General features: G+C 36.2%; 1 protein-coding gene across 4 annotated transcripts in view; it reads left to right on the top strand.

Moving 5' to 3' along the window:
* The window catches only part of FSTL5 (follistatin like 5), a 755,502-nt gene that overhangs the window by 650,899 nt on the left and 91,207 nt on the right, over nt 1-13,396 (top strand). For all 4 annotated transcript variants that reach the window (XM_056119058.1, XM_056119060.1, XM_056119059.1 and 1 more), the window contains one exon: nt 2,265-2,383. In XM_056119058.1, the coding sequence (XP_055975033.1) occupies nt 2,265-2,383 (119 nt within the window). The remainder of the gene's footprint in view (nt 1-2,264; nt 2,384-13,396) is intronic.

Consider the following 13,396-nt stretch of genomic DNA (forward strand, 5'->3'; position numbering starts at 1 on the left):
GAATGCAATCTTTCTGTGTCTATCCCAGTCTTTCTGATTCATTTCGCTTAACATGATACTTTCCATGTAGTACCACTTGTATGTAAATTTCATAACTTCATCTTTTCTAACAGCTATATAGTACTCCATTGTGTAAATGTACCAAAGTTTCTTTAACCAGTCATCTGTTCTAGGGCGCTCAGGTTTTTTCCAGATTCAAATACAGGTGCTTTTAAACTAATTTTAACATATTTGAGGTGAATAAATATGACCTCAGCTTATTAAGTAAATATATATATATATAGATTTTTTTACTAACCAGTATACTTGTTCTGTGTTTCTCAATCTAAGAATAGATCTTGAAAATGTTTTCAAATGATTAAAATATACTTGGGAATTTTTGAATTTGAGTAAATTATCTGTTTTATAAATGCTTTTAGAATGCGAATATTCTAATTATGGATAACATAATTTCCAACTACCAGGATTTTACTATCTTTTTTGCTTGTATTTTTCTGGGGCTATATCCTGTGGTGCTCGGGCCTTACTCCTGACTCTTCAATCAGGACTTACTCCTGGCAGGGCTCCCGGGACCATATGGGGTGCCAGGGATTGAACCCGGTATGGCTATGCAAAGTGAGTTCATGACATACTGTACTATCACTTCAGTCAAGAGAGTGAGCTATCTTTACCTTTAGTTTTTAAAAATAAAAATACTTTAGTACAGTTGTTATCACTGAATTATAAAATATGGTTAGAGCAAGTGGTACAATGTCCGTACTCTAGAAACAATCTCTAATGAGAATTACTTGTCTTTAGATCTAGTCACTCTGTAACAAGGCAAAGCAGACAAAACAGAAAATAGACATGAAAGAATCCCAGCCACAGGCTTCTGTTAGCCCCAGCTATATTCCAGATTTCAGATAATTTATAAAATTGACCCTGTGTCTATTAGGTTTGACTATATCAAATTATTGAGTGAATGCGTTGCTATAAACCCAAAGCTGTAGTGTGACAAGAATTAAAAGTGTCATGTAAATTATTATACTTATATGTATCTTGTACCCTTAAAGTATTGATTTAAAATACATATATACATGTATACATATACACATATATATACACATGTAGATATGCATATATATACATATATGTATATGTATACTATATATATTTATATACATACATATTGCACTCTAGCACTGTAGCACTGTCTCCCATTGTTCATCGAGTTGCTCGAGCAGGCCCAGTAATGTCTCCATTGTGAGACTTTTTGTTACTGTGTTTGGCATATCAAATACGTTACGGGTAGCTTGCCAGGCTTTGCCATGAGGGCGAGATACTCTTGGTAGATTGCCGGGCTTTTCCTATTTTTGTCAAAATGAAAACTGATAGCAGAATCTCTACCTATGATTACATTTACAAAAGTTCTTTTCAGAAAATAGTGTACCCAAGATCTGGGCTTTGTTGTCCAATTTGCTTCTAACTTTTTATTTTTATAAACTAAATATATACAGAGAATGACATTTTTTTCTATGAAACTTGAATATGAGTCGTGAATATACATGATTTAAAAAATTAATCCACTTGTAATTAACACTTAAATGAGGAAGTTATCTGATTCAGTGTAACTTCTTGAAGACTATGTTTCCACTTGTAATTAAAATAAATTAAAAAATCTGCTGAATCATATTAAAATATCACTGATTTATAGACAGGAAATAAAGAAAAATATTTGCATGACACCCACTACTGACTTAGGCATATGATGAAGTCTCATATGATTTGCAGTTGATTATTTTTGGGGATGGATGGCAATCTGCCAGTGTTCAGGGGTTACTCCTAGTGGGCTCTGAAGACCATTGGGGTTTTGGAATAGAACCTGGTTGACTGACAGTGTACAAGGTGAGTACCTGCTGACTGTACTTTCATTCCAGTCCTGGTTTTTGTTTGTTTTACTGAGTTGTTTTTTGGGATTTAATGTTATACTCACCAGTTCTCAGAGTTTTTAATCCCGGCTTTTCCACTCAAGGCAAACTCTTGGGGGGAGGGGAGATGAGTTCAAGAAACCATCAAGATACTAGGTATAGAGACCCTGTTAGCTACCAGCAAGGCAAGTTCTTAATTCTCACTGTACTGTCACTCCTGCCCCATATGGCTGGCTTTCCTAACATTACATGAGTTCACGAATTGCTCTCCTGCAAATAATAACTGGACACTGAATTTTGGATGCAAAGGTGTCTGACAATTTTAATTTGGACCTTTTCTTTTGTTTTATTCCTAAGGTCTGGGGATTGGTAATATGTTCTACGTTTTTTATGAAGATGGAATCAAAGTGATACAACCTATAGAATGTGAATTTCAGAGGCACATTAAGCCTAGTGAAAAACTCCTTGGATTTCAGGCAAGTATTCAAAATATATATATTTTTAAATTTTTCTTCATGATCTTTTATATAGAATTATGGATGGAAAACACTACAGGAAAACACAATAAGATTAATATTTATAACTTAATATATGTATCCCATTTCTCATTTTTTTTTGTTTTTTATTTTTTATTTTTTTAAATTTTTAGTTTTACCCAATTCTTATTTTATTTTTTTTCAAAAATATTTTATTCTTTGTGCCTCACGTGGTGATGCTCAGGGAATCCTCCTGGCTGAGTGCTCAGAGATCACTCCTGGTTGTGCTGGGGTGAAGGTAGGGGAGAGGAGACCATATGTGGAGCCAAGGATGGAACAGGGTTCATTGCAAGGAAGGCAAGAGCCTTAACCCCTCTACCATCTCTTGGGACGTCTCTTATTTATTATGAGGAAATGAATCAGTTCATTTGATGCTTGATGATAAGTTGGAAATCTTTAGAGCTACTCCAACAGCAAGAAATCTAGACAGGGGTGCACATTACAACCTTAAATGAAGAATTCTCAGATTGGCCAGGCAACCAGAAACCCAGACACAAATGGTATTGTTATCTTCAATCTGAAATTATTCACAGTTTTTTTCTGGAAGTCTTGACATAAAATTCCTCCTAATTAGAAAACTTGTGAAGTCCTAAGAATTTGACCTGGTTGAATAAAGCATACACATATAACAAAAGGCGATCCATTTTCTGTAAAGTCAACTATTGTCAGAGATGATGCAGTAGGAAAGGTTCCCAGCACACAGCTCAGTGAGGTTGGACCCTCGGCATCCTGAACCCTTCCAGGAGTGATTTCTGAATATAGAGCCAGGAGTACTGAATGCAGACTCAGGAGTAAACCTTGGACACAACCAGGTATGACACAGTAAATGAAAAAAAAAGTCAAAAAATTTCAGATATTTGTGACCACTTCTTTACCAGTGATTGTGTTAACAACTGAATCTATAGTTTCCTTGACATTGAAAGTTTGCCATCACTTCTGACAACTTTAAATTAGTCATTGTAAATCTGTAGTCCCAATAGAATGTGTAGCATCCTTAATATTATGGCATGTTAGGGGCCATATAAAAATGTTTTATAACATTTTTTGAAATAAATTTATTGAAAATGTTATTACTTAGAGCCTAGACTATACGATCTTTTGTACATTCTCTGAGTTCAAATATATGTGTTTAATTTTCTCTTCACCTTGATATTTATTCCTAATTTACAAGTTTCATACACCAGTGTTCTTTTAATATGTTTGTGAAAAATATTTCATAGAATAATTTATTAGTGTATTTTAATATATTTATATAATATATTATAAATATATTTTATATAAAATATATTTTAATATATTTATATAATATTTTTATACACTTACTTTCAATTAATAAGCCCAAGAGTTTAATTCAGGATAACATAGTCAAATTATACTGTGCAGATAGGTACCCTATATAGATAGTGATGAAAAGTAGGGGAGAGTTATTTTATATCATTTTTGAATATAATCTGAGTGGGAGTGCTAGAAATAAATCATTTGCAAATAAAAATTTTTATAAATAAAATTTTATGTATATGTAACATAGGTACATTATTTTTCAAAGACTTATGAAAATAGTAGGGAGAGATTATAAAATAACTCATTGGCTCTTAAAGTTTAAAAAATTGATAGTCAGTGAGGATTCATACACCATGATGCTAATTGTATTTTCATAATTTTCCCTTTTTGAAATATAATCTTTCTATAGACATATCTTCCTATGTTTGTCCTAATTATATATATGATTTCATCTTATCTCTTATCGTCTATAGTGTGAACTTTAAACAATTAGAATTTTGACTATAGATTAAAACTAAAATAGTTCTAGTCAATATTTAAGTTAGGGACCTTGGGATAAACATTATCATCTCTTTAAATCTTCTGGTTTTTGATTGTTGTGTCATTTACTACTTTTAAAATATTTACTACTCATTCAGTTCAGTTACATCTGTGATTGTTCTAATTCTAGTAGCTTCTCTTCATATAGATCATGGTGCTATTTATTTCTTCACAAACACTAGAAGAATTTTAGAGAAAGATCACACACCTTGTCAGGAATAGGTCTTTTATTTTGGGACCTGAAGTCTCTATCCCTGGCTTTAAACCCTTTCTACTGGAAGTCTCATATGAATCACCTTTATTTCTCTTTTTATGGTTCGGCATCTCCATGTACTAATACTACTTTACCTTCATAAATAAATAGTATTAGTATTTAAAAATGGTACGTGTTCATAATGAGAGGATTCCCATAGTGTTCAAGTATGTTTCCAACAGAATTTTTAGAAATGGGAAACATGGTTCTCGCTGCTGGTATCCCATCTCACTTAAGCAGTTCAGTCTTCAGACATTCACCATCAGTTCCCTTAGTTATAATGCCAAATTTCTCTTTGAAGCATTTCATTGGATTTCTAATCCAACTTCTATTTCTCTAAACTCTGTTCACAATTATACTTGTTAAAATACCATCTCTTTTATCTGATGCAGACAATTAATTTTCCCCACAAAGTCATTGAGCAACCTTTTGAATTCAGTATCATTGTATGTTTTAAAAATATAATCATAATATTTCCCCATTTATTCTTCTCTCAGTGGGTCTTTATTCAAACGTGGTTTAAGTTACAAAGGGTTATAAAATGATAAAAATTTAAGCTTTTGTGCTTTGTGGTTACAATGATATCCTGCAAAGAGCTTTCCAGAGAGAGTTATATAAACTCCCTCTAACTATATACTTAGAAGATTGTTCTGTAGATTTTTAAAGAAATTTATAAATTGGTTTTTGAAGCCCTAAACTTAGAGACCTTTCTAATCCTTCATTAAAATTCCCACTGTTTTAAAATGCTCATGTTGTGTTTCTATTAGACTCTAAATATGTAAGCTTAGCATTTTGAGAGCAACAGTGGAAAGCACATGCATTGTACAGCAGCATTAAAATAGTGTTGCAAAACATATTAATTAATTTAGATATTTTTATCTAAGATAACATATTTCAATCTTCATAAGATTATTACTACAAGAACCAGCAATTTATTTGTATGAATGTGTCCAGAATGTACATGTCTTAGTTTATTATTATCTTTAAAATCATTGTTATATGAATAATGATGATTCACTTCACAAGTTCTAGAGTCTTTAATCTTTTTGGATCTTGGTGTTTTTGGTTTGAGGCCATACTCAGCCACGCTCAGGAGTTACTTTTGGCTCTGCTCTCAGAGATCACTGCTGGTGGTTCTCCCAGGACTATTGTGTAAGGCAAGATCTCTACCCACAGTACCATGTCTTAAGCTTTTCATTCTATAGTTTCTAAAGGATAAATGTATTTACATTAATTTACACTTTTCAATAGTAACTTCCTATAATAAAATAAAAAATTAACTTATAAAATGTATTTATAAAAAGACTTTCAAACATGAATTATCTTTAATTGCAATTTAGAAATTGACTCAAGACATAGTTTGCATAAATATTAAACTATTTTTCTTGCCCAAGATTAATCTTTATTCAAATAAAAGCATCATTTTATTTTTTCTTAATAATAGATTTCCATGATAAAAATAAAATGAAACTGAAAAAATCTATGATAATATAATGGTTTATTTTTTTGCCCTCTTCTTAAACATATTTTATATAAAAATTACATGTGATTGTTATAAATGTGGTATTCTGTAGTATAATTTTATTTCTCCCATTATTTAAACACCATGGTTTACAAAATTGTTCAGGATACATTTATCATAGACCTTTAATATTCCAACAGCAATCCCAACACCACTGTGACCTTCCCTCCACCGTTGTCCCCATTTTTCTAATCTGGCCCCTTAGCAGACAAAATTTTTTTATAATGATGATTATAACTAAGTAGCTAATGCAATGATTTAAAAAAATGTAAGTGAAAGAAAATTTCTGTAAATTGTTATATTATACCATGGGGAGATTTAGTTCTTGCCTGAGGGTTTACTAAGCTGCTGCTAGTTAAACCTTCTGTGTTAATGTTTTCATTTATTGAGCTTCTTTGACATCTATATTGCTTTTCCCTGTAATCTGATGTGCTTCTACCGGGACATGAGCATTGTAGAGTTTGGCGGTGTTCAGCTCCACTTCTGGAGCACTCACAGCTGCACACTCCAGAAACACCAGAATATTTGACTGGGCAATGGGCTTATAGGGCTTGGTTGTGTGATGTAGGTTTGGTTGCCAGGGCTTCTGGAAGTTCAGGATAGTTTCTGGCAACTTCTCACTCCTTTCCAAGAAAACCTTAAAATTCTCAGTCTGGAAACAAGTGTACCTAAAGTTTTTGGCAGTTTAGCATTTCTGCAGAAATTAATGGTGAAGCAGTAGATTAGGGTCACTGGCATGGCAGCAGATACGGGGGTGTATATAGTATCATTTGAATTGCTATTAGATATTTCCTAATATTACTTCTTGATAAAAGATAAAAACTTACAAGGATGATTTTAGTTTTTACCTTTTAATTTTCTGAAATATATGGAAAATTATTGATTTTTGAAATTGAAATAATTTTAATGGTTCACTTAAATGTTTCTGTATATGTTTAAAAAGCTTATTATAATTTAGATGGGGCTGGGATAAACATGCATCCTGTAAGGCATTTGATTTCACGCCAGTGACCCAGGTTCATTCCCAGCATCATATATGATCTCCTGAGCATCAGCAGGAGTGCAGAGCCAGGAGTAACAGCTGAACATCACTGGGTCTGACCCTCAAACCAAAATATATAAATATATAAAAGCACGAAAACAATTTGCTGTAGTTTAGATATAGTTTTATTTCATGTTTTTAGTTTTCTTTGCTTTTATATTTAGCATATCTTTTCTGAACTATTTTTGATTTATTCTTTACCTTGTATAACTTTAATAATTGTTAAAGTTGCAATGTAATTCAGGAGGACATCCATATATTTAATATTATTTTCATATATCATTTATGCAATACATGTGATTTGATAACATTAGAGGTCATTTTGGAAGTAAAGCAATATAATAGTGGGTAGCATTTTAGTAATTGTTTGCATCGCCAAAAATAACATTGCTGAATGTTTAAAATGACATCATGTATTTATTTATTTATTTATTTTTTGGTGTGTAGGCCACGCCTTATGGTGTTTAGGGGTTATTCCAAGCTCTGCAGTTAGGAATCATGCCTAGTATTCTCAGGTGATCGTACAAGATGCTGGGAATCAAACCCAGATCAGCTGTTTGCAAGGCATGCATCCTATCTGCATGTAGTATTGCCACAGGCCTATCTTTTATGTTTATTTCTATATAAAAAATTATAACTTTCTAGAGGAAAATTGATGGTTACAAATATATAAGGAAAAACTTTAAAATTCTTATTTCTCTATTAACTATTTAAACTTTATTTATTTGCAATCAAAACTTCTCTCTTATATTTTACTAATTGACAATATTTAGCCATTCTTTTTCATTGTGCATGATGAATAACTTAGCAAGTCTATGGATACAAAGTTAATCTAAGATTTGATTTTCCAAACAACAAGTCCATTTCTATTCTATTTTAAATTTCATCTGCAACCCTTTAAAGAAAATATAATATAAGGCACTATGGAGTGGCATAATCTGGAAATACAGCTAAATTTCAGGAAGGCATCATAACAAATGTTTTCTTTTCATCAACAAGATCAATTTGCTAACTCACTTTTAGATGTTCTTAACACCATCCTTAAAAAAGAGAGTAAACCAACCCTACTTCACATCTATTGTAAGAAGCAATGAAATTCTGTAAAGGTAGAAGAAACTGAGATTGTTGTATTAAAAAAATCTATGTAATAAAATATTTACATTTAAAACCAATTTTAATGTGAAACTCAGCATATTTATTTGCTAAAGTAATTTTAAAATTATTTGGTATCTGTCTTTTGAAGTTATTTAGAAACAAGATCGGACAAAATAAAAATGTCTCTGATTAAACAGTCTACGCATTTCAAAGAACTTATATTGAATCAAATCATAGAGGCAATCGTGAAGAATCTAATTCAATTTTTGTTTTCAAGTTATTACTCTGAAATTTTCTTGAATTAACTAGTGTAGCAAACCCCAATATAGTTTACTACTAACATAATACAAAATACAATTCCATCACAAGTAAACTATATAAAGACACAGGTGTAAAGGAAAATGACTAAAAAATATACATTTGATTGGTTTGTTCCTAACTAAAATTTGGCAAAAACTATAAATTAAGCACAAAGGTCAGATAGTTTTAATTGAAGAACATACTAATCCTTCTTTCCCAATCAGGTTCAACCTATATATAGTTGACTTTATTTTATATTGATTGTTTTTATATAAATTATTAATTTTACCTACAATCCAAAATGTTTTCTGCATATGTGATATTGCTAATCATAGTCTAAAATATTTAGTGATTAGGGTTTGAGTCCCGATGTGAAGTTCTTCAGCTGATCTTCTCGGTCCTATCTTGGCATTAAAATCACCCACAATGATCTTGTAGAAGGTGTGGTCTTCTTTATAGAACTTCTCCAGCTCCATGTAGAACTTCTCGATTTCTCTTTCATCATAATGAGATGTTGGTGCGTAGACAACGAAGATAGAAACTGCAGGCAATGAGCCACATCTATTCAAATGTAAACGTCCGATTCTGGTTGTTAGGCATTCGAATGAATCAATGCTCTTGGCCAAGTTTGTGTTGACAAGGACACCGACGCCTCCAACACCTCTTTTATCGCATGTTCCGAGGAACAATTCTTCTCCAGTGTCGAAAACGGCATGGTGAGATTCGTGCCTTCTTGTCTCGGTCAGACCAATGATGTCGTACTTGATCCTTCGCGCTTGTACCATCAGGTCCTCGATGGATGCATCTGATGCTAGCGTACGTGCATTGAAAGTACAGACGATCATTTTTGTCTTCCTTTGTTGTGGCAGCCTACGTCGGCCTTGAGATTTTGTCGGCCTCTCCTTTCTCATCCTTCTCAGTGCTGCCATGTCGGTGAAGCCTTCAGGGTCAGGTGAATGAGACCAGTTGTAGTTACTGGTTTTGGCATATCGAATACACAGTGGATAGCTTGCCAGGCTCTTCCATGCGGCTGGAATACTCTCGGTAGCTTGCCAGTCTTTCCGAGAGGAATAGAGGCTTTTGGGGCGACCTCTAATCACCCTTGTAGGTGTTACCATATTTGAACCCTATCAAATATGGTACGACAATTCTGGAAGATGGGTATTTAGTGTCTTATGATGTGTCGCACGGGTCCGGAAAGCATCCTGGAGTGTGGCGACAGCTGGGTAGTGGAAGTAGTGTCGAGAGTGGAAGTCTGCCAGTGGGGTATTTATCTGGGTAGGGTGTGTCTCCTGTGCACAATTCGATCCCTGGGTGGTTGATGGAAGCAGACAGGGTGGGGCTCCTGATTAGAATCCCTTTGTCACCTGTGGTGGTGGGAGCAAGCGGAGAAGCTCTGTCCCTGGGTCCGCCTAGCCTGGAGACCAAGGTCTCAGAGAGTTCCGCTTATCTTGTTCTGTGGGTCTTCAGTCGTGCGTGGGTCTCTGCCAGAGCTGCCGCGTGGGTCCGGAAAGCGTCCTGGAGTGTGGCGATGGCTGGGTAGTGGAAGTAGTGTCCAGCTGAAGAACTTCACATCGGGACCCATGCCCTAGAATGGAACGAACAGGGTGAGAGACTGTCTGAGTTCATCATGTCGACCAAACCATTCATGGTAACTCACAGTTCCAGAAGGCAGAATCTAAACGATGGACATGGGAGTCTCCCGGTGGATGATTCCACAACGAAATAGACCACATCATATTCAATTGATGGTTTTGCCTGACTGATGTCGCTGTTGTCCCAAAATTTCGAACGGGATCGGACCACCATCTCCTTCATGCAAAATTCTACTTCACAGAGCGGGGAGAAAGGGCTGCAAAGTTCAAAAAGAGAACTCCCAGAATGACCACCAACTGGGAACTCTTTGGTACTGTTGTGGCAACATGGGAGGATGCCATTGTTGACAACATTGACGAGGAATACGATCGACTGGTTCAGCACCTCCATGAATGTGCGAGGAACGCCAAGAGAGAGATAGCCACAAAAAATCGCCTATCTTCGAAAACTCTTGAGCTAATTTGCCAGTGTGGTTTGACGCATGCCTCAGGCAACTGCAAGCTAAAGTCCGAGCTCGCAAAGCTGTGCAGAGATACGATCAAGGAAGACCTCAAAGAGAGAAGAGCAGAAGTACTGGTAGATGCGGAAGAAGCCAGGAAAAGTATTTGTAACGCCCGCCTGTCCTTCGCCAACTATAAGACCAAGATGACTGCCCTCTGACGTCCTGATGGATCCATCACATCCTCCAGAACGGCAATGGAGAAGATTATCCATGACTACTACTCAAATCTCTTTGATAGCCATGTCCACTTGCTGACATACCAAATTCCACAGGATAGATATGTCGTTCCCAACATTCTCCCTTCCGAAATCCGACACGCCATTTCTTCAGTAAAGAAACAAACAGCACCCGGCCCAGACAAGGTCAGACCTGAACACCTGAAGAACCTGCCGTCAGTAGTCATCAATACACTGGCTCGGCTCTTCACTCGCTACCTGTCTGAATGCAAGGTTCCGTCCCAATGGAAAACCAGCAGGACCGTACTACTGTTCAAGAAGGGAGACATCCATGACATTGGCAACTATCGCCCAATCTGCCTATTGTCTGTTATCTACAAGTTGTTCACTCGAGTCATCCTAAATAGGATTGGCAGAACACTAGATGAAGGACAACCATGCGAGGAAGCAGGGTTCCGCAAAGGATTCAGCACCATCGAACATATCCACACAATAACCAAGCACATTGAGGTTTCTCGGGAGTTCAAGATGCCACTCTGTTTAACGTTCATTGATTTAAAGAAAGCCTTTGATTCTGTTGAGATGGAAGCGGGCATTGAAGCCCTAGCCAATCAGAGCATTCAAGCCCAATACATCAGGATCCTCCGTGAGCTGTATTGCGGATTCACTACCAGGATCTCACCATTCTACAAAGAAGTGATCGTTGATGTCAAGAGTGAGGTGCGGCAGGGTGATACCATTTCACCGCAACTCTTCAGTGCCACCCTCGAGAACATCATGCGATGACTGGAATGGGAAGGAATGGGAGTGAAGATAGATGGTCGGCAACTACACCACCTCCGCTTTGCTGATGACATTGTTTTAATAACACCAAACATCAGCCAAGCGGCACAAATGCTGGCCGACATTGACTGTGAGTGTGGAAAGGTAGGACTACAGCTGAATCTTACGAAGACAATGTTTATGAGAAACAGCCTTGTTCCTGATGCCCCATTCGCTCTCAATGGAACGACCATCTCCAAATGCATCAGGTATGTTTACCTAGGTCGAGAGGTCAACATGACAAATGACCTGGCACCCGAGCTGCGCAGGAGGAAGAGAGTGGCTTGGAACGCCTTCAAGAACGTCGAAGAAATAGCTAAGAGGACGAAGAACCTCCGGCTCCGGGCACATCTCTTTGATTCCACTGTTCTTCCTGCATTAACATATGCCTCAGAGACCTGGGCCCTACGCAAACAAGATGAGAACGCTATTCAGGTCTCCCAAAGAACAATAGAAAGAGCTGTGCTTGGAATATCACGTTTCACTCAAATGAGAGAAAGAATCCGGAGTTCTGACATCCGTTGACGATCAAGAATCAGGGACGCTGTCTCATTTGCCAAGGTGTCGAAAATCAGATGGGCTGGTCACCTAATGAGATTTAAAGATGACCGCTGGACTAGAGTGGTTACTGACTGGATTCCACGGAACGTCCAAAGACCGCATGGCCGCCCACCTTTCAGATGGTCAGACTTCTTCGTCAAGATCATGAACGATCGGTTTGAGGCCCTTCATGTTCCCGGACTGAACAGATTCCATTGGGCTACACTAGCACGCGACAGGGACAAATGGAGACGTTACTGGCGCCCGCTCAAGCAAATTGACAACTAACGGGAAGTTAAGTGATTAAGTGATTAAGGGTTCGAGTAATTGTTTAGCAGGAAGGGCACTTGCCTTGTACATTACAGACTTGGGTGCGATGCCCAGCATCACATATGTCCACTGAATAATGTCAGGTGTGATCTCAAAGCAACCACTCCCCCCCCCACCAGAAGACTAGTAAATTGAGGTAGGATGCTTTTTATTTAAGCATAATACTCTTTTGAATTTAAAAAAATTGTCAGCTCAAATGTTTAAATTGCGTTTTATGAAGCTACCTATAGCAAACACAAACATACTTTTTAATCTTTTTTTTTGGAGTCCATATCCAGTACTGCTCAGTCCTTAATCCTGACTTTTTATTCAGGCTTGATGCCTGACTTGACTTGTGGTGCCATATACTCTGCATGGGCTGGAACACACAAGGTAGCTGTGTGCAAAACAGAAGCTCTACCTCTATGTTATCAGTCCCTCCTGTTTCCCTGTTTAATTTGTTATTCTTTTTTTTTAATTCTTGATGATTTTTCTTTACTTATAGAATTACAATATAATGAAAATGTAATGAAAATGAACACCCATGTAATTAGGATTATAAATATCAGATTTTCTAAAAAATGTATACAAAAATATCCTAAAGTATAACAAGTTTGGAATATTTGTGGATAGCTATTGTAACTAGTGACTTATAATCACATAAGAGAATGGAACAAGAGATGATATTGGAGGTAGGTAGAATGCATTTTTGATAGCTCTTATATCTGATTATAAATGAGCATTTTGAGAGTGACATCTCTATATTGAAATCAGTACATAAATGTATTCTTTTAGAGCAAATCTGAACTATACAACCAGAAACAAAACAAAATATTTCCTGAATTTCTGTGTATACAGAAATTCAGGCAGAGTTTTGAAGGATATCACAACTTAGAGGAGAAAGTGGTATAGGATGGGCCTTCAGTTTTGCAATTTTCTTTGCCTCTGAGTTTGAACGGGCCTGAGTAATAGTCA

This window comes from Sorex fumeus, unplaced genomic scaffold, assembly GCF_029834395.1.
Source record: "Sorex fumeus unplaced genomic scaffold, SorFum_2.1 ptg000039l, whole genome shotgun sequence".
Classification (NCBI taxonomy): Eukaryota; Metazoa; Chordata; class Mammalia; order Eulipotyphla; family Soricidae; genus Sorex; species Sorex fumeus.